Genomic DNA, 21,673 nt, shown 5'->3' with positions numbered 1-21,673 from the left:
AGTCATGCATGAGAGAGGTGTATTGATTGGGCATTCTAGGTCCCCTGTGACTTTTCCAGAGTTTACGCCCGATAGGGACTCACATCAGCATACTTCTGAGCAATGTGAAGGAGGTGAAGGCACAAGCACTCAAATTCAAGATGCTACACTGTTGACACATATTACTCAAATCCATACAGTAGTGCCAAACCAACCACGTCGAAGCCAAAGAATACCCAAACCAACAATATGTGGTACTCATGGAAAACTTGGACAGCATTGATGGCACGCTACTTATATCGTTATTGTATAAATAACCTAACTTATGGATTACATACTTTTTTGGTGACATTTTGTATATATTCTAAAATTTCACGAATATGCGTGAAACAATGCCATCACGCGTATCTTATTTCTCACTTTATATGAGTACTCTTTTAAACAAAACCAAAAATGTAGGATAAAATTACAAAGAAATACTTTTTTTCCCATGAACAGAATAAATATAAAAAAGGTAAACTATACTAACCTCTCCTCTAGTTCATACACGGTAAGTTAGTTACATGTCGGAATTTCACAAAAAAAAAAATTTAAACATACTATTTATAATATATTTATATATTGTTATTTTTTACCTTTTGTTATTCATAGTTTCCCCATTAAATATAGGGAACAAACTTTAATATTCTCATATGGGCAAGTTAAAAATAAGATTCCAATTTTGTTCATGAAAATTAAGCCCTAATTTATTAACAATTTAATTTTATTTTATATTGACCTTGAAAATAAAGAAGCAAGATGTGTAGTTATTTCGTTAAAATAATTGTATTATAATAAAATTAGGTATTTCCAACCGTAATCTGCCTCTATGCATGTACAGTTATTTATATAAAAAGAATTAAATTGAATATAATTTTGTGAGAGCTCATATTTGCGAACTTCAAACTCATGCAAGTTTTAAAAAGAAATGGATATATTCCTCAACTAATAATAAGTTTTTAAATAAGATATCTCTTACAACTAGCTTTTTATAAATGTCGATGCAAAAAACATAAATTATAATATCAGCTACTGACTACATCAGAGATAGCACTCAGGGTTTGAGGCTTTTAGGATTCAGGGTTTTAGGGTTTTAGAGATCAAGATTTAGTGTTTTAGGAGAATAGCACTTTCGGGTTTAGGGTTGTAGGATTTTAGTTTGACAATAGTGTGCCTTGATTAGGACTTTAGATTTTTAATTAAAATAGTAATCCTAGCGTGCCGCAAAAATATTTTTTAATGGATTTTAATAAACCCAACAACCTTGATTTAATGTTTTAGGGTTTACAAGGATTTGGTTTCTAAGATTTACGATTTAGTATTTTACGGCTTTAGCACTTAGGGTTTTAGGATTTTTGCATGACAATAAATTTGCCTTGATTATCGCTTTATATTTTTAATCAAAATAGTAATCCTGCCAATGATTGTAAAAGGTAAAACACGCAAGATTTAATCGCTAGATATTTGATTTAATTTTTTTTCTTTTCCTTTTCGACTACCAAACAAATAACATGCACTTCATAAAAATAACTTATATAATTTTTTTTAAATAACATTGCGTTATGGAATTTCTAAAATTACAGTTGAAATTGTAACAGATATTAATGACTATTAATTATTAGATTCTTATAACTAATATTCATCCGTGTCAACAAATAAATATGATTCATTAATAACAAAGGAAAATTAGAATTTGATAAAAAAAAATTATTTGATAAAAAAGGAAAAAAAGTTAGTATTTTATTCATAAAATATAGTCAACACCTTACATGTTAACAATTTCATTCTATTTTTACATTGATCTATGAAATAGAAAGAACTATGCATGTGTACTTTTTCCACCATTTAAATGTATTATAATAAAATAATGTATTTTCAACCGTACAATTACCAATTTTTTTTAATATAAAAGAAATATGCATGTATAGTAAATTATATTAAAAAGATTATTGTGAATATGATTTTTTTTAGAGCACATATTTGATGACTTTAGGTACGTGCAAGTTTTAAAATAAAAAAATTTATTCCTCTGCTAATTACAGATTTTTAAATAAAATTTCTCTAACATTTCTCCGAAATATAAGATTTTAGTAGAGATTTTAAAATAAGATTTTACTACCGACAGCATTTTAGTAAAGGCAAATTCTACAAAACAAACAACATTTACATTTAATTTTACATTTTTTTTGAGCTCGTAAATTTCATTTTAAATTTTTTTTCTAGCAAGTTTGAATTTAATTTTCTGAAAGTCATACTTATAAATGCGAAATCTAACAAAAAAATTAAATACAATTTTTGGAGGTCAAATTTATCAAATGCGAGGTATTTCAAAAATTAAAAAAAAAACATTTAGGAGCTCGCATTTAGCTCTTACTATTTTCTGGAAAAAATTCTCTAGCTCCCAAAAAAAAAGCAAAAAAATTAAATTATACTTAGTGTGGGGGCTCTATTGAGCTCGCATTCGCAGAATGCGAGCTCTATTGACCTCCGAAAATTTTTTTTTTTAAGGAATGCGAACGCGAATGCGAGATCTTTAAACATTTTGTTTTAATACAAAAAAATCTCTGCCTCCAAAAAAAAATAAGCACAAAAATTTTACTTATACTTTCTGGACTCTATTGAGCTCGCATTTCAGGAATGCGAGACGGATTCCCTGGCCAAAATCACCCCCTTTTGTAGAATTTTTTTAAAATTCATCACAAAATTGGAAATTTCTCTTAGGAGGGCCCCCTAAGCTAGCTCTTGCCTTCTTCAAGATTTGCTTCTATATTCCAACCATGCTTGACGTTTTGAAAGTGGATGTCGTCCGAATCAATGGATGATTTTGGATCTTCTCGACCCAAAAAAGAAAAGGAAAAAGAATCAGTCAATAGAGTCAGCAAATTTGTTCTCAAGTTGCCAAAAACTAGCAAAATATGTAGATATCAAGGTTTGAGACTGTCCATACTTTTAATAGAAAAGATAAATAGGGAATAGCCCTACAAAATGTAAAATTGACCCGGATAGAAGCAATTCTTTAAAAATATTTTTTCTACGTAGAAACATTTGTTAGTAGCGTAGGCATTTCATGGAAGGGAACGAGTTGGATAAGTTGTCTTTTTGGTTGGAAGCACTTTCGTCTGGTACTGCTGAATTTAGAAATAAATATCGATGGTCAACTCGAAGCAAGAACCATGCCTTTTCATAAAATGTAAACAATTACCTAATACCCTTCAGTTTAGTTTAATACTCACTTAATTTGGTTGAATCTTGAAGCAATACAACCTTGTCTGATCAGCAAAATAAGATTAAGTAATCTTGCCGCGTAAAAGTTAAGGTATTATTGTGATTGCAATACATAATTTAAAAAAAAAAAACATTGGTTATGGATAACTATGACATTGAAATCTTGGTCGCAATTGAAAAGAAGTTTGAACCAAGGAATGTTTAAGATTTGAAGAAAATAGTAGTGATTATTACATCCTAAAAGCATTCAAGATAACATCATTATAGAAAAGATTAAAATCCAATTTGGGTTTAAAAAATTTATTGCCTAACTCAATTTTATTCATACTAAGCACAAAAGATTTAAAAAAAAAAAAACCTTATGCGCCTTTACGACTAAACGTACATGTATAAATGATCATTAGAACAAAAAAAATTTAAAAAAAATTAAAAAGCACTCATCAAAAGATATTATATTTGTGCAGATCAAGAAACAAGCTTCAAAAGATGTGGATAGCCAATTATAAAGGGTGGTACAATGACACTTGGAGTAAACCTATCCATGTTTTTTCCTTCCTAAAGAAGTAGTAAAATATGTGCATTTACAAAGTCAATTGCGTGTACAACATAGGAATGTATGTACACCCATATTATACATATGCAAACAGTACTAATTCAACATAATATACTATTACACAGAAGTATATTTTGTTGCTTTTATACAACTATAATACCTATTCATATGTTTCGCATTGTTTCATATATGAATGACAATATTTGTGTAGTTAACATGTTGCACGAGTATACAATATACTTCAATATGAATGCATCTAATGTATAATCCAGGATGATTTCAATACATTTGATACATCTACGATTATGTAGGTTCAAAACAATTGATACATCTACAATTATGTGCCTTAACAGACTGACTGACAAAGCTCAGTCTATTAAATAATGCAAATATTGAACTAATTAAAATGGATTAGCTAACTTTCAAAATTGACCTTTAATTTGCACATAGATTCATTGTACCTCTTCTTCTTATTTTACTTGCGAAAAGCTTTCAGTACTTGGTGCATCACGCAGTAAACGAGATTCATTCAAAAGGTTCCAAGTCAAAAATTGTTCACATTTTTGCCATTTGGTGTCAGGCAATTAAACTAGTCAATTACTCTTTGCCAATCCAATTAACAATTGCAAACACAATTAATCTTTTCTTTTCTTTAAATGTGGGTAAGCAAAAAAGCCAGAGGCAGCATAGCTAGTTGCATGGTCGAGAGGATTTACACCACTAGATCAGACAAGTGTACTACTGCACTCATTGAATTTTTTTAAAAACAAAAAGCACTATACCTCTCGTGAGATGCACCAGACGGAGTGTGAATTCCCAACCTAGTGCATAAAAGAGCTTTAAAGAGCTCTCCCTCACCATTAGACCAAGGTCCAATGGTTAACTTTTTTCTTGTCTCTCACCTCTAAACTGGCATATTTACATCTTACACCCACTAATTTAACTCCAAACTCTAGTTCCTATGACTTTTTTCACTTGAAACCATCAGAGGAGCAACATGTAGTAAATTTTTAAGGGGCATAAAAATCAAATCAGAGACTCAATCCAGCAATATGCTTCTAATCAATTTCAACGAGTTCGGTCATGTTATTGAGTTTTTTTTTTTTTTTTTTTTTTGAGTTGAAATTCTCGAATTGACATTTTTGCCACTTTGAAATACACCACCTGCTCAAGTGAAAACCTTGTGACGCTTTCACTCCAAAAAGTGACCAAATCGGAGTTTAGAACCAAATCAATACAATCCATCATTGCGGAGGTATAAATGCATAATTTTAAAAGTAAAGAATAAAAAGTAAATTTGCGAAAATGTAAGGAATGTTTTTTGTGGATTTCACTTCAAATGGCAGTCCCCAAGATTTTCAAGTCTCATTTTTTACCAATGGAAAATTACATATTCCTAAATATTCTTGACAAAATTAAGGACCCTCTTCCCCTAAAATGTTTCTCATAATTAATCATGGTCTCAAATCTCCTATACCAATATGCTTCATCCATGTATCATCTAAATCTTGGTTTGAGTTCGTTATTTAATGTCCAGAATAGCAGGTAACGAATTAACACTTAGATTTTAGCCAACTGCCTGGTGGGTTGGGCTGTTGGTCACAACAAAAACCTTTAAGTGTCTTTGTAAGGTGCGAAATCAAGAATTTAAATATTATCTTTCATTAATTGCCATTAATATATGACTTCTTCTATAATCCAAATTCAACAGGCACTTGGTCTGATGGTAGTTTAATTTCCATCGATCCCAATGGTCCAATTGAACTTGTCTCCTGCTTGTTTAGTATGTGTCGGTTCAAATAGTCGAATTGGATCTGTCCCCCTTCCCCGTACCCGATGTATGACCCCAAAAAAAAAAAAAGTAACACATACATTTTGCTGGTCAAAACTCAAAAGCAGCATAATATCCAAGAAAACATTTTTTTACTCCTACTAACTCAATCACAACCTGTTGATTTCCCTTGGGCCATAACCGGTCATACACGGTGGCTAGAATGGTTCTCCACAATATTAATAGTAATTAACAATCTTTAAAACTATTTGTTAATTACTATTTCTCCATTCTTTCCTGACTACTTCAGCTTGTTCCCTTTTCAACGGTCAAAAACTCTACATGTTCAAATCAATCCTTCTCAGAATCCAATCATAAATCAATCTAAAATAAGGGCCTCAATCTCAAGTTACCATATATTCTACAGGACACCTGTGATCTCTCAATCGAACCCATGAGTGAAGCAGCAGAGAAATGAAAGCATAACATATTCTCTAAGCCCTCCATTAGAGAAAACCATGCAGAAATAGCAAGTTTCAGCCAAAAATGACGGTCATTTCGACAATTGCAGCTGCCAGCCTGAGAACTCTGCGCACAATCCTCGACTTCCATTCAAGATCATTATGGTCCCGCGACGACTCTCCAAATATTGCTGATCAGAGTCCTGAACTGCGGTGTGTAATATGTCTACGTGATATTTCTAGTGGTGAAAAATACAGGGTTCTTCCCGAATGCAACCATGGATTCCACGTTGACTGCATTGATGTTTGGTTGCAGAAGAACTCGACTTGCCCATTATGTCGGTGTCCTGCTCCTTACACTTCGATGAAATTGCAGCAGCATGACTATGAGCTTCAACTTTTGTATCTGCATGATGCTATTCTTTCTTGTTTCATTTTCTTGGTGGATCACTTCTGGACATGGTTTGTCGACCCAATTGGATTAGACCGAGCTTGTGAGGATAATTACCAGTCGCTTCCATGACTCTCCATTGATAGCTCAAGGAAAAAGTCGCTCGCTAGGAAGAAAGGAAGATTTTTAACGTTGCTTTCATTTTTTATTTGCTTCGTGTAGACAAGGTTGTACACATTGTCTACTTTTCTTGGTTGGTACATGATACATAATACCTGTCTAATTTATTTACCAAAACTTTTTTTTTTTTAAGATACCTGTCTAGTTTAGAACTATATAATATACAATGAATGATGTTAGGTAATGATGGCCACAAGTATAAATTAATGCGGAAGATATATAATCCTTTCATTATATTGAAAACCGTCATGCTTTTCATTTTAGTTTACTCCTAAATTACAAAAAAAAAAAAAAAAAAAAAATAGCACACCAGATTTTGCATCCAACCGTATACGTGTAGCTCCTACAAATTCACTTTCTAAGTGCATACGTTTGACAACACAATCAAGCCATGTGCTTCTGGGTTAGAATCCTCTCTATTGGATTCTCTATATGTTTATATTTAAATTTATATATATTATAAAATTTTATAATTGCGTCAATACTTTTCTTTTGAAATTAACATACTAAACATAATTTTTTTTAAGAATATTTTGACATTCAATATATATGAAACATTTGTAAGAATCAAAATTGATTTAAACTCAAACTAATGTGACAAAATTTATAATGATTAATCAAATGATAATTTGGAGAATTTCTTATGAATTTTTATGCATAAATGACACGAGTAATGAAATATATTATAAATGATATTGATTTTTTAAAAATTTTAAATTAATTTTATTAGAGTGTAATGGAGAGAAGTTCGCAATCAAGAGGAGCCTAGTCCCATGAATCTTATTAATGTATTTATACTCAAACCAATGAATGACCCAATTGAGCAATCAGTTCTAATTTTTAACAAGTCCAACTAGCTGAGTAATTGATTTTATGTGTTTTAAACTCAGATTGGCGAATTTTAACAGGTTCAACCAGTTGAGTAATTGAAATTATGTGTTTTCTTATTTTGAAATTACAAATAATAAACATCACGCCACCATCGTTGATCCTACGAGTTTTATAAGATCATGGGAAAAGTACAAGTATTTTTCTAAAGAATTTTTTAAACATACAAAAAATGAAGTTTTTTTTTAATTATACGTACGAATTGTATATTACTCCATGCGTACTTTTGGCGTACTTACAAAACTAGAGTTGTAGTCAATTCTTGGATAGCCGAAGTGTTTGTGGCAGTATAGGAACTTAATAAACTCCTCATATTTTTTTTTAAATTAGTCTATAGTGGCCAATTCTGTAAAACCCAAGTATGACAAAACTTGGGGAAATAAATGAAATAATAGGCCAACTTTTGTACAAAAACCACTTTTAATCCTCTAACCTTAGTTTTACAAAATGTGGTCCTTCAACTATTATTTTAAGCCAATTTAATCCCTCCACAAGTGATCGACAGAATGACATGAATTACATATTACTGTTAACCAGTGGGCAAAGTTGTCTATTCATTATGGTTGATCATTGACCATTGACAAGGTATTTCGGTTTGAGGGGGAAGAAAAAGAAAATTAGTCATTTTGGTATATTTCATCTTTCATAAGTTTAGGAGACATCGTGTGTGTGTGAGGGTGAGGGTGGGGGCAGGGGCAAACACTTGGGTAAATCCGATCTATGTCAACCATGTGTTCCAAATTTTGCCACATCTTATATACACATATACATGTACTTATATAAATATATATATATATGAAATAAAGTCATATTTTTATGCGCATCTATTCACCTTATCTATTTTTTATTTGGCTTAATCAAGAAATGAGTAGATCCAACGCGCTCTCTAGTTAAACACATACTCGCATTCCAAGATTGTTTTTCACAAATTTCTCTCTCCATTCTATTTTCTATTTCTTCTTTTCTTTTTGTTCTCCAACTTCATCAATTTTAAATCTTAATAGGTAGAGGCCTAAAACTATTGACATAGCTATTAGGTCTTTTGTCAACACCAAAAAAAAAAGGCCAAAGGATGGCAATAGGGGCGGGGAGTAATGGTGCAGAGCACGGGTAGGATACCTTGCTTAAATTAATTAATACAAATAAATATTATACATTTTATATATATTTATATAATCTAATAATAATATATCTTAATTAATAATTAGACTAAAACTCCTTCACTATATTTACAATCATATTTAGTTTTTAAGTGAGTTTATATGTTTCAAGTTTTGTTTATATCCTAAACATAAAATACCAAAAATATTGGAAAATCTAAGAAAGTTGCTTATCTAATTCTCTTCCTCTTTTTTTTCTCTTATTTGTTTCTTTCTTCCACCGCATACGTTTTGTTTTCCATCCTTTAGCACTGGCAAGCTGTTTGCTTTTGCCTACTACTTGCTTTTCTAATAAGGATTTTTCTAACGGGTGCCCTAAGTGTACTCGTTAACACACTTATTATTCAGTTAATCTACCATATATATATATATATATATATATATATATATATATATATATACACACACAAATACTAACAATTATTATTCTCTCTTGTATTTATATATTTCCCTATTTAATCTTATCTATCTTCCTTTGTATTTATTTATTTTACCTAACTAATCTTATATTTTCAAAAATATAACACCTGAAAGGATTTTTGTTTTCCATCCTTTAGCACTGGCAAGCTGTTTGCTTTTGCCTACTACTTGCTTTTCTAATAAGGATTTTTCTAACGGGTGCCCTAAGGGTGCTCGTTAACACACCTATTATTCAGTTAATCTATCATATATATATATATATATATATATATATATATATATATATATATACATACTAACAATTATTATTCTCTCTTGTATTTATATATTTTTCTATTTAATCTTGTATATCTCCCTTTGTATTTATTTATTTTACCTAATTAATCTTATATTTTCAAAAATATAATACCTGAAAAATATTTTAACGGACCCATTAGACAAACCGTTCTAATAATAACAGTATTGTAGTAATTGTAGTCTTGGACTAGCTAGTGATGTATATGTATTGCAATTGCATTCAAATCTTGTAAAAGAGTCATGGCTCTAGTAGGATTTGATTTTCTATAATCCATATCCAAATTCAGACTCATACCAGACCATACTAGAGCCTACTCAAATCCATACATACATATATATACTATGTGTATATGTATGTATGTATGGAGGGGATCTTTCCTGAACTCCCAGGAATAACTTCCTTGTCGCATCAATGCTGAGAACATGATGTCCCTTATTGCATCCATTGTGGTCGAGCAGGCAGCAGCCACACGCGAACCTAATTCTCCTAGTTCGCATCTTTCTCTTGGACAGTTGGTTCCTGATCTTGATTTCTGTGGGCGAATAGGAGCTCTTCAAGGAAGTAGAATGTGGCATTCTACTTGGTGCAGGCAAGGACATCATTGCGATGCAGTGCGCATAAGTAGTCGTGGCAGGAGGAATTGGAACAAGAATTGCAGAGCATGATTGCTAGAATTATGGATATTTGGAATCGAGGACCAATATGGTTGGGCCTTCTGTTATTATGATAATGGGCCTGGTGCGAGGCCCATATACATTTTAAGTGGCCCATTGGATAAAAAAAATGAGAACATTTTCGACAAGAATGGATTGGGCCTTATGCGAGGCCCAATTGACATTTAACTGGCTCAGTGGATCAAGAAGTTGATAATATTTTCGACAAGAATGGATTGGGCCTAATAGGAGGCCCAGACAAATTTTAATTGGCCCAATAGATCAAGAAGTTGAGAATATTTTCGTCGTAGATGGATTGGGCCTGGTGCGAGGCCCAGTTACCATTTGATTGGCCCATCTGATCAATAAATTAGGAATATGTTGGGACTCTGTATAAGTGGCCTACAAAATGATAACCCTAATTCATCGCAAGCACTTCTATTCACTTATCTTCCCCGGCAAGCACAGCGGCACACAGCTCCTTTGATTTGTTAGATGAGAATATGCTCCGGCCTTATGGCCGAAAGCATCCATAATTCAGATAATCGTCCTCTCGTGAATCATAATCTATTAGGATGGACGATTTATTTTGCACTTAGATATTGTGATTGAAACTCCATTACAAAGAGCATGAATGGGGTGGAAGACCGTCGGAGCACAATTCCCCTAACTTACTTGTGAATTGAAGTAGGAAGTGGAGAGAGATGGTATTTCTATTGAACTACTCCCGTGTGCTTGCACTTGATGAAGATAAGATAACTGGGAAGGAAGTGTTTGTGTTTTCCGGTGAAATCTTAGGGATTCAGTGAAATGATGTCAATGACACACAGTGTGGAGCTCTACCTAGATGACGTCACCCAACCCAACCTGATGACGTCACCCAACCCATTGCAAAGTATTTGTTGTATTAGGTAGATTGGGTTGAGTACACGTGGCACATTGATAGTGGTTGTATAATGAGCCCCTTTAAGGCCCCTTTCCCGAGCGTCTTATAATATTACAAAGACGTTCGGGGCGGACACGTGGACGGTCGAAAGGCTTCCACGTGTCAGATGGACAGTCTAGATTTGATCTGGTAAGGAGGGAAAAATTAAAATTTGAAATTTGAATTCAAATTTCCTTGGCCCGAGAAGCGAGCCTACCTCGGCACGTAGGCCGTCGAACCCTTTTGCCATGTGGCCGAAGCCTACGGGCGGCTTTTGCAAAGGTGGCCCCCACACGAGTGAATGGGATAGAAAAAGAATCGGGGAGAGGAGACCACTATTGCAATTTGGAATTCAAATTCAAAATTGAAATTCGAAATTATCCCGCCTGGGGCATGATTGCTACCACGTGTCCCCAATTTGATCGATGAGAATCGAGACACGTGGCACGAGAAGAGGAGGATAAATGCAACTGAAATCGGAGACTTTCAGCCTTCCTTCCGCAATTCGCCCGTTTTGTAGAAGATTGGTTGATATGCTGCATTTTGAAGGGCTATAAGTTAATTCGAAGAAGTGCGAGTGTGGCATCAGAAGAAATGGCAAACATGAGGGACATGGCAGGATTCTTGAGGGTCGTGAGGGACTGCGTAGACATATACATATATATATGTAGATATATATATATATGTACATATACATATACATATACATACATACATAAATGTATATGTATATATTATAGATAGACACATAGTATATGTGTATATATATATATACACACACACATATATTTATATATTAGTAAATTTATAAAATAATCTAAATTCTATGACCATTGGATCGAATACTATAAGATTTTATGATTGTTTTCTCTTTTGAAACTAATTCTAGTTGTCATTGTAATTGGTACAAACTATTTTAGGAAAAGGAAAATAGCAAAGGCAAACAATTAAAAGTTTAGGAATGGATATAGTTGAAATTTTGAAAATAAATAGAATCAGTCAATAATAGTTCATTTTTTGAGTTCATAATATTGTATTCAACTTCTTGAATATTTATTTTATTATTTGAAAATAATAATTGAATGGTATTTATATTATTTTTAAACTCTATATAATTTTACTTTGGTATGTTAAAAAAAATACAATGGATATCTATTGGGGTACCCATGAGAATCTAGATCTGAACTTTCTTTTTCGGACCCATAAGAGTTTGGATTTAGGTCTGGATCTAATTAAATTAATAAATGGGTGGATTTGGATCAAAGAATTCAACTCAAATTCTGTCCATTGACATGCCTAATTAGCACCTAGTCAAAAAGACAAAAACCACCCCAACGTGAAACCAAAAAACATATAGAAAATCACTCGTGAAATTTTATGTGTGAATCCTTGAACTAGTAGAGAAGGTTGCCCGCGGGAGAATCCAATGACAAATTGATAATCCATTAATCACTTATGACTTTTTTCTTCATATTTAAAAGGATGAAAAAAGGAGCGAATCCAAATTTTTTATTTTGTAATTATACAAGAAAGGAAGGTATTTCTGTCTAAAATCTTTCAACATACTAGGTTCAACAGTGAGATAAAGTGCCTATTAGAATGTAAACCTAGTCTTTTTTTTTTGGGTCAAAAATCAACTTTTAGATATATATAAACAATAGATACAGGATTAGTTAGACTGCGCAGCAGCTTTGTAGGAAACGGGCAACTGTCAGGAAATCTTTATGGGCCTCTCTATTAAGCCACATAAGAAAGGACTCTTCCACCAAGTTTCATGTAAAAGATAGATAGCCAATTTGGCTAAGTCATGTCTACACAAGTTCATCTCTCTTTTAAACTAAAAGAAAGTACACTTCCAAAACGATCGGCTAAGCTGTCTGATGTCGTTAATGATCACATCCAGTGGGGACAACCCATTGCAGCTTTGATTGATTCTCTCCACCACAGCTTTACAATCGGAAAGAATCAATAAATATTTCATGCTTTCCTCAATAGCTTAGAGAAGTCCGGATGGTAATAGCCTCTTGTATTGTTGCATCATTAGCACATGTACATGGTATGGACCAAGTTATGATAATGTTGCCATTGCTTCCTTTCGCTACAATTCCCATCCCAGATTGAGGGTTACTCTGACTGAAGGCTGCGTCAGTGTACATGTGGTGGCATGTTGCATAAGAAGATCAGCTAGTATGCCTTGACTGTCATCCACGTGATTGTGATCTTCAGCAGCATTGTTTGCAATCCTATCAAACCTCTTTGAATTCGATCCAGTTTCCCACAGCTTTCTTGGAAATTTGATGGTTGTCTTTTTGCTTCTGGTTGAAGGACCACTCATTTATTGTTTTTCATAGCTGCCAGAGGAAGTTGGCAGTGAGTTCAATGTGTTCCTAACCATCCAATCTTGATCTTGCTTCTTGCATGGATTCCCACCATATCCAGAAGTTCCATTTATGCTCACTAATGCCATCCCACACAATGGGGAACATGTTCCAGGCAAATTCTCTTGCCTTGCACAGGAGTAAAGCATGTTCCAATGTTTCAGGGGCTTCACCACAGCATTTGCACATTGGGTCTCCTTTACCTATTCTTCTAAAAATCTCCTCATAGTGGTAGAATGTAGTGGAGGCACTTCCACAGAAAATGCTTAACTTTGTCTCTTAATGTTCAACCCCCACAACTGATTCCAGACTTTGGATTTCTCGTTATTTCTGCTGGAGTTCACATGTGCTTTGTTGGCATATGATTTCTCCATCTCTCTTATCCCCTTGCATAACCTGATTTGGTTGAGCAGAATCCATTTGCTGTGTGTTGCCATCTGCACCTATCTTTTTTCCCCAAAGATGCTCGAATGAATTTGCAAGATAGCTTCAGCCTCTTCCTTTGAGAACATAGAACGGATCAGGTTGCTATTCCACTGCTATCCTTGAATCAACCTATTAACCATCACTAGTTGGCAGTCTTTTGGTCTAGCTTAGATGATCTTCCCATTGCTAGAATATCCTACCCACCTATCCCCCCATATGTTGTCAGATTTACCATCTCCCACCTGTTTCCAAACACCACTTTCCAGCATATTTAGAAGCGATGTAAACTTTGCCACATCCAAGAGACACCAGCCTTAACATTCGACTCAAAAATGAAGGTTTTAGGATATTACTTGCCTTTTATCACCTTGCTAACCAACAAGTTTGGATAGGTGCCAGCTAGGCAACATTAAAACATTGTATTACCCTAAAACCGAATCCACCTTTACCTTTGATTTCAGAGAGATCATACCATTTTATCCAATGCATTCTCCTTTGCCCTTGGTCATTTCCCCACCAAAATTTAGCCATAATTCCAATAAGAACTTTGCAGAGGTTATCAGATAATTTGACTAATGACATAGCATAAGAGGGAAGAGCAAGAGATTTCAGGAGAACCTCCTTACCAACATTGCTACGCAGTTTACCTTTCCCATTCTGGACCCGGGCACTCGTGTTATCCTTTATGAATCTGAACACACTGTTCTTGGATCTACCAATTACCATTGGCTTAGGTATTTCGTTTGTGTTGCATATTGTATTCCTCCTAACTGGTGCATCACATCCTCCACATTTCTAGGACTGGTATTCTTGCTGAAAAAGACAGCAGATTTGCCAATATTGATCTGTTGGCCAAAGGCTTGCTCATAGCATTGTAGGTCTTGCTTAGCTTTGCAAAAGATCCAAGAGTTGGCAGCAAAAAATAAATGAGATACGGGGGGATTTTGTCTAGAAATTTTCACTCGAGTAAGCTTATTATTGTCGACAGCATTGTTAATGAGGTTAGAAAGACCCTCAGCACAAAACACAAAGAGATAAGAAAATGGAGGGTGCCCTTGCCTAATGGCTCTAGAAAGGCAAATGTAACCAGATTGAACAGCATTTATATTGAAGAAGTAAGACACAGAAGAAAGACAGCCATGAATCCATTTGATACAGAGTGGACAGAAGCCCATTTTGCTAAGCACGACATACAAAAATTTTCACTCAACTCTATCATAGGCTTTAGACACTTCTAATTTAAGGGCCATATAGCCATCTCCCCTGCCCCCCTCCACCTTTCCCCTCTCTTAGAATGAAGCCCGTGAATATACTCATGAGCTGTGATAACAATATCTAATATTTGCCCATTGGGTACAAATGCTGCCTGAGACATCTCCCCTGCCCCCCTCCACCTTTCCCCTCTCTTAGAATGAAGCCCGTGAATATACTCACGAGCTATGATAACAATATCTAATATTTGCCCATTGGGTACAAATGCTGCCTGAGAATTACTAATGCAATAGTTCAGGAGGGGCTTAAGTCTATTCACCAGGAACTTAGCAATGGTTTTATACAAAACATTCCATAAACAAAGAATACTTTATATAATTTTAAACAAAGGTTATGATAGACATTTCATACAAATAAATATTAAAAATATTCAAGTATATATGCGTGAAGCTCAATTGAACTCAATTAAGCTTGACAAATTTTTGCCTCACATATTAGGTTTGAGTTTGAAGTTGTCACTTTATTAGAACTGTTCGAATAAAATGCTGAACTCCGTCAATACAACTTTAACCTCAAAATTTGACCGAACAAGTTCATGAGTGACTAGATTGGCCTCAATTAGTATAGATTGCACCCTAACACTTAAATACTTCTTGATTTTATGGTCTCCCCTGCTCAAAGCCAATTGAATCAATATTGTGGCTTTTAGATTCTGAACCCACCACTGAAGAAGCCATCTGGAACTTTGGCAGATTTTTCCAAGGCCATATCTATCTTTACATCCCCTTTTCACTCCTAATTGACAATGTTACCCTATTGGAAACTCCTAATTGATTAACTAAAATTGGCACAAAAAATAAATGAATTTGAAAATTAAAAAAATTAAAAGAATCACGGCAATCATTAACAAAATTGCCATTTATAATAGCATTTTTTTTACTACAGCAATAAAAGACAGAATTTTTAGCACTACTATTACCCAACACATCAAATAGACATAGGAAGCAAATATAGCTTATTTGAATTCCTTTCGCTCTGAAATCCTGATTGTCGTCTTCCAATCGCAACCATAATATTGATTCTATATGTTAAATGATGTTGGTGAATTATAGAATGTCTTCTAACATTAGAACTTGTTATGATAAGCTACAATATTTTTCTGCTAATTTCCTCTTTAAGTTGCTCTTTTTGCTGCTAAACTTGTATTTCTATTTTGTTATCTTGCTGCCTTTATAATCCCAGAGTTGGAGTACTATTTGCTGCAACAATAGCTGTAAAATTACATCTATGCTGCAACTTCTCTTTATTACACTTGCATCTCCCTTTTGCCATAGGTTGAATTTTGGTCTCATAAAAAGGTGAAATTCACAAACAGTTAGCAAGACTAAAGCAGCCAAAATTTTGAATGTTGATTCAAATGTCAAAGGATCCAGCTTAACAACTCTCCCCGAAAAGAGGACCAAAAAACATTTGTAAGATGCCCCCAATACTCAATGGTCAATACCAGGCGATTCCATCCTTGCGACATACTACAAATCAGTGCCAGTGTCCATTGATAATGTCCACCTTTCTAGTTTAAATAATAAAACCCCAAAAATTCGATGAGACAATAGCGGAATTGTAAATACCAAGCTACCTAGAAATTAAAGAAAAAAAACACACACACACACACACACAAAATGCCCTACCTAATTTTCATCAAATAGGGCTGCATTTACTACACATAAATAAAAGAGCAGCCTAGATAACAAAAGAAAATTTTTGTTGTAAGACGGCATATCTCTGTACGAGATTAACTCTTCAAAGGAAAAATAAAATGAAGCATGACCAGAAAAACTGAACATCAAGTAGCAATAGCAGAATAACCACACCATACCTAACAGCTCACATAGAGCAAGTATCTTTGACTGTTTTCTGACATTGGCAGAATACCAAACACTTTGGGTGGAATTCCAATTAATGCTCCAAGTTCAGTAAATACATTTATTTTCAGAAATCACCTCAACCAAAAGGACACCATTTTCTTCCCCTGCAGTGCACCGCCCCCCATTTTTCCGTACTGATTTTGTATCAAGAGTCAAAGATATAGTGAAACAGGTCATGAATAGTATCCCCAATTTAAATATAAAGTTAAAACTGCTGCTTACGGTAATCATACAGCAAATCAACATTAATGAATTTAATTAGGATTATGAGTCAATAAATGGAGCACAGAAAAAAATGTAGCATAGATTCAGGACCAAAAGGAGAATGAAAATAACCTCTTGACTCAAGCTGAATAGTGAAACAAAACAAATGTCAGAGAACTACTACACCACAAAGGAACTTTTACAGCTGCAGCCACCCACAGCAATTGGGTTTGTAGATACCTGCATACCAAAAAAACCTTGTTGCTGCTTTATGGACCAGAATCCTGTATAGTAACCAATAAAGGCATTTATAACCAGAATCTACAATCCGTTAATCCAAAAAAGGCAGATAGAACACAGTATTAAGTAAATTCAACATGTACATGAAGCATTCTAGATCTAAAAACTGAAACTGGAAGAAGCCTGCCCCATATAAAGGAATCATGTTGGTCAATTATCTTTAAAATGTAATGTTGATGAAAGCACATCACCTAATACATCAGGAGAGTGAGAAAGTACTTTGTTCATGAACTCAAAGATGAAAGTTCTATGTAACAATGTTGTTTGGTCAGGCTAAGTCAGTCAATTATTTGTTTTCGACTTTTTATTGGTGTAGAATGTCTCATAAATCATCCCAAAGAACCTTAAATTTAAGGCTTAAATTACTCACTGCACACCAAAGCAGAGATATAGGCTTAAACCATTCTTTACAATTTGCTTACTCCGGTCAGTCAAACCAGTTTGTTTCTAATCCACAATCGAGAGTCACAAACTTCTTGACTATTTGCAACTCCGAAGCTTAAACTATTTTTTGCCCTTCATAATAAAATTATCCAAGAAACACTGCAGCAAGGTTAATTTGGGAAAAAGATGCCCTTTGTTTTTTAGGACTTAACATTTTCCCCTGTCAACTATAGTACCGGTAGGGCAAAGCGAAATGTAAAGCAGAAGTCCTATCTCCAGAAAATCAATTACTACTCAGCAGCTTATATATGCAACAGAAAAATACTTCATGTTGCAGAACTAATAATATGCAACAACAGACCTGGAAAGCTGAACGGATAAGCTCTTCAACATAATCAACAGTTGCACCCTTTACAAAATCAAGAGATATTTTATCAACTACCAATTTGACTCCTTCCCGCTCAAATATTCTGCAAGGTCAAAGAATAGGAGGCAAGAATGTGAATGACTAAACCACAAAATAGTTGAAAATATCAAATGAAAAAAAGCAATAATCCACAGTTGGGAACTTATTCAAGTGGAAAATCACGCGAACCTGTCATCATCATTGCACTTATCATCAAGAGAGAAGTTATACTGAAAACCGGAACAGCCACCGGCTTCTATGCTCAATCTTAGCATCTTTTCCTTGCCTTCCTGAGATTGCAGTTCCCTCATTCTCTGTAGGAAACAGTGACATAACCAAATCTAGTCAACAAACAGTTAATATGTGAAACTAGTAAAAGCACATCAAACAATCAGAGTAACAGACTAACTACAATGAACTCAACAATGTAAATTTTCTCTTCTTTTCACTTTTTCTTTTACCTTTTTTTGGGGGAGGAGGGGATGGAGGGAGAAGGGGGGTTGGATGCTGTTGGAGATTAACTGAGCCTAAAATTGCATTCAACTTTTGGCTTGATTAGCCAAGATAAAATGAGCTTTTATTCAAATGAGCTAAATTCAAAGTTAAGTAACTTGACTTACTCGCATGTAGATTTCAAGTTATATGCTTATTGACCCTAGCTCACCAAGTAAACAAACACTCAAATCTATCGCCCTTGGTGAATCAATTAATGAACCAATAGCTCAAGCAAGCTCTAATCAAGCCAAGCTGGAGTTGAGCCTGGAGAAGTTTGGTTCATCTCTCAAACTACAAGAAATACCAAATGGAAGCAAAGCTCACCACAACAGGACCATTTCATGCAAACTTTAGAAAGTGCCTTTAAAAGAAATATGGTACAGTAGTACATAACTTTGGAAAGCAGGCTAAAAGAAATTCTTAGTTAGCAAGCCAAATTATTTTGTCATCACTCATCTTCTAAGATCCAAAAGAAAAGATGACAATATAAATGGACATAGTTTTATTGCCTCAGAAGTTGCCTCGTTCCCTTTAATTATTTAAATTACTAATCCAAAACTAAAAATATTTGCATATTATTCAGTAGAATTTCAACAAACTATGAACCGAATATCATTTTAGACAATCACTCAATATCAATATCCGAATTGAAAGAGTAGGTTGTGAAATGAAACAATTAAAAATCAAAGTTACATCGTAAAGGGAAAACGAAAACAGAAAAAAAAAATGGGTTACACGTTTTCTAATTGCAAACTAAATAGAATAAAATGGAGCACCTGGACGCAATTGTCGGTCATGTGAACCGCAACTATAGATTGAGATTGGGAATGCGAAGACTGCAGAGGAGGTTGTTCGTGGAGAGCAGAGGATGATGCCAATGTCGAACTGAGGAGTCTCAGGTGGTTTTCTCGAATCCGAGTTGAGAAGAAAGGAACCAGTCGACGAATCATCGAATGATACGGTTTCATAATCCTTACAATACTGTTTCACTCACCAAAGGAACCTAAATGAAGGAGACATCCATTTCCCTTTATCTCAACTTTGGGTTGCACAATGCAAACGCAAGGACACGACACGACACGACAATTAAAAGTTGAAACAGTTGAGAATATAACTGAATCAAAGACTCGGTCGAGTCCCAGTGGACTCGACCGGGCTGAATTCTCACCGCAACTTCCGCAACTGGTCCGTCATATACCGGAGACGGTAGACCCGGTGGAAACTCGTTCAGACTCGGAAGATTCGGACCGAGTCGACTCCGGGACTCGAAAGAGCGGCCGAGTCTACCCGTATTGAGTCATCAGATGTCCATGAACGGAGGGTTTCAGCATGATTTTCAGAGACTTTTAGGGTATGAACAAATAAATTTAAAAAAAATCCTTAACCATATCCGATTTATGAGAAATTGCACAGAAAGACAGAAATAACAAATCAATATTTAACCCAAAATTCTCCTTTTGAACACTCTTCAGTAAACAGCAAGTGCGTGGCAAAATGCAAAGGCGAAGAAGACGAGGAGGCTTTCATACCATATGCACGACTGGTGGTTAGGGGCGGGCAAAAATGCCGACTAATCCGAAAACTCATCGTACGGATTCGATCCTATCCAAAATACTCGAACCATACTATTTGATCGGATCGAAAGACGATCAGGTACCTATTTAGACGCGGGACGAATTACAATCACGTAATCAAAAATTCGCAGGTACCGACACGTCTCGTAAATATTTTTTTTTTATATTTTTAGTTTTATGTACATGGTATAAAATAATATTTTTAGAGGTAAATAAATAATTTTATTGAATAAATTGCATTACAATACAAGAGATTATAGTTTGTTTATAAGATTCATTTGTAAAAGTTATAAATTAGAAAAAAGTTTAACTAATGTGAAATATATAATTAAAAAGGTGCTACTTATTTTAAATTTTTATTGATTTTGATTTCTTTTAATTTTTTTCATTTTTCTTGTATTCTCCTCGCTTGTTTATTTCTTGGTGGAAGACTTTTTTGGAGAAAAAATCTTTAGTAAATCTTAGATGAATATATAAAATACAAAATTAACTTAATATAAATTTTTTTAAAAAAAATTAAATGATAAATGGGACAGAACAGGGTCAGATAAATATTCAATAATAGAATATTCATTTATATGCTAGACGGATAAGGGTCAGATAATGATTCTGTAAGGTATGGATTGAGTCAATCAAATGATGCATAAAATGGGTATCCAATCCGTAGCAGGCAGTGGTGAAATTTGGAGAGAAGAGAGAGGCAGGAACTCAGACAATTAAGGATGAAAGCGGACTCGAGGGAGGAGATGACTATAGAACTCAGACAATTAATGTCAATGGCTATAGATGGTGACAATTGCAAAAGGTTCACTTGCCCCTATTTATTTTCAGTATAGATGGTGGCAATTTAAAAAAAATATCGCTTCCCTCTATTATTTTTGGTATTTTGTGGAGTGTTAATCACAATTAATCCTCTTAAGGTGTATTTTTTGTGTTTTTTTTTACATAGCAAAACGTGTATTTCTTTGTGATTTATCACATATTAATCACAATTAATCACATATTTTTTGTGATTTATTCTGCTTGTAACAAGCATATGTATTTTATAAATTATTACAAACTCAAGTTTTATTTTCGATATAGATGGTGGCAATTTCAAAAATTCTCGCTTACCTCTATTATTTTCAACATTTTTTTAGAATGTTAATCACAATTAATCCTCTTAAGGTGTATTTTTTGTTATTTATCACATATTAATCACATATTTTTTGTGATTTATCCTACTCGTCACAAGCATATGTATTTTACAAGTTGTCACAAACTCAAATTAGTAACTTTTATAAATTAAGATTTTTTTTCACTACTTTGGAACCTCTTTTTTTCTTAAAACTGAAATAAAGCATTCGTTTAAAAAACAAGGAATAATTCCGTGACTTTACTTCCTAACTCTTTTTTTTTTTGTCTCACTTTAACCCTTATTTAACAA

At 34.1% G+C, this 21,673-nt stretch overlaps 2 protein-coding genes across 8 annotated transcripts; one reads left to right on the top strand and one right to left on the bottom strand.

Annotated features, from left to right (window-relative positions):
- Positions 1-6,113: 6,113 nt before the first annotated feature.
- LOC113696598 (RING-H2 finger protein ATL32-like) lies at positions 6,114-6,551 on the top strand. Its single transcript, XM_027215987.1, has one exon. It carries the CDS (start codon positions 6,114-6,116, stop codon positions 6,549-6,551), a length of 438 nt encoding a protein of 145 aa, XP_027071788.1.
- Positions 6,552-12,652: 6,101 nt separating this feature from the next.
- LOC113695133 (iron-sulfur assembly protein IscA-like 2, mitochondrial) lies at positions 12,653-20,406 on the bottom strand. Of its 7 annotated transcripts, XM_027214117.2 has the most exons (6): positions 20,203-20,405; positions 19,842-19,956; positions 19,450-19,676; positions 18,368-18,492; positions 18,134-18,242; positions 12,653-17,328 (listed from the first exon to the last, which is right to left on the bottom strand). In XM_027214117.2, exons 3-6 carry the CDS (start codon positions 19,639-19,641, stop codon positions 17,269-17,271), a joined length of 486 nt encoding a protein of 161 aa, XP_027069918.1. In that variant the 5' UTR covers positions 19,642-19,676; positions 19,842-19,956; positions 20,203-20,405; the 3' UTR covers positions 12,653-17,268. The 7 variants fall into 7 exon arrangements, with proteins under 7 accessions (XP_027069918.1, XP_027069914.1, XP_027069916.1 ...); XM_027214113.2 differs by having other exon boundaries at positions 19,842-20,405; XM_027214115.2 differs by having other exon boundaries at positions 19,450-20,016.
- Positions 20,407-21,673: the final 1,267 nt, after the last annotated feature.

Source organism: Coffea arabica, chromosome 6e (assembly GCF_036785885.1).
Source record: "Coffea arabica cultivar ET-39 chromosome 6e, Coffea Arabica ET-39 HiFi, whole genome shotgun sequence".
Classification (NCBI taxonomy): domain Eukaryota; kingdom Viridiplantae; phylum Streptophyta; class Magnoliopsida; order Gentianales; family Rubiaceae; genus Coffea; species Coffea arabica.
Note: the sequence above shows the minus strand (reverse complement) of the source record. Positions and strands in the feature narration are given on the sequence as shown.

Excerpts from the sequence above, each read along its gene's own strand:
- LOC113696598 (XM_027215987.1), top strand. The coding sequence starts at position 6,114 with ATGACGGTCATTTCGACAATTGCAGCTGCCAGCCTGAGAACTCTGCGC.
- LOC113695133 (XM_072055640.1), bottom strand. The coding sequence starts at position 19,641 with ATGAAACCGTATCATTCGATGATTCGTCGACTGGTTCCTTTCTTCTCA. Across the intron at positions 18,493-19,449 it reads TGACCGACAATTGCGTCCAG|AGAATGAGGGAACTGCAATC; the intron begins GTGCTCCATTTT and ends TGTTTCCTACAG. Across the intron at positions 17,329-18,133 it reads TTATCCGTTCAGCTTTCCAG|GTATCTACAAACCCAATTGC; the intron begins GTCTGTTGTTGC and ends TTTGGTATGCAG.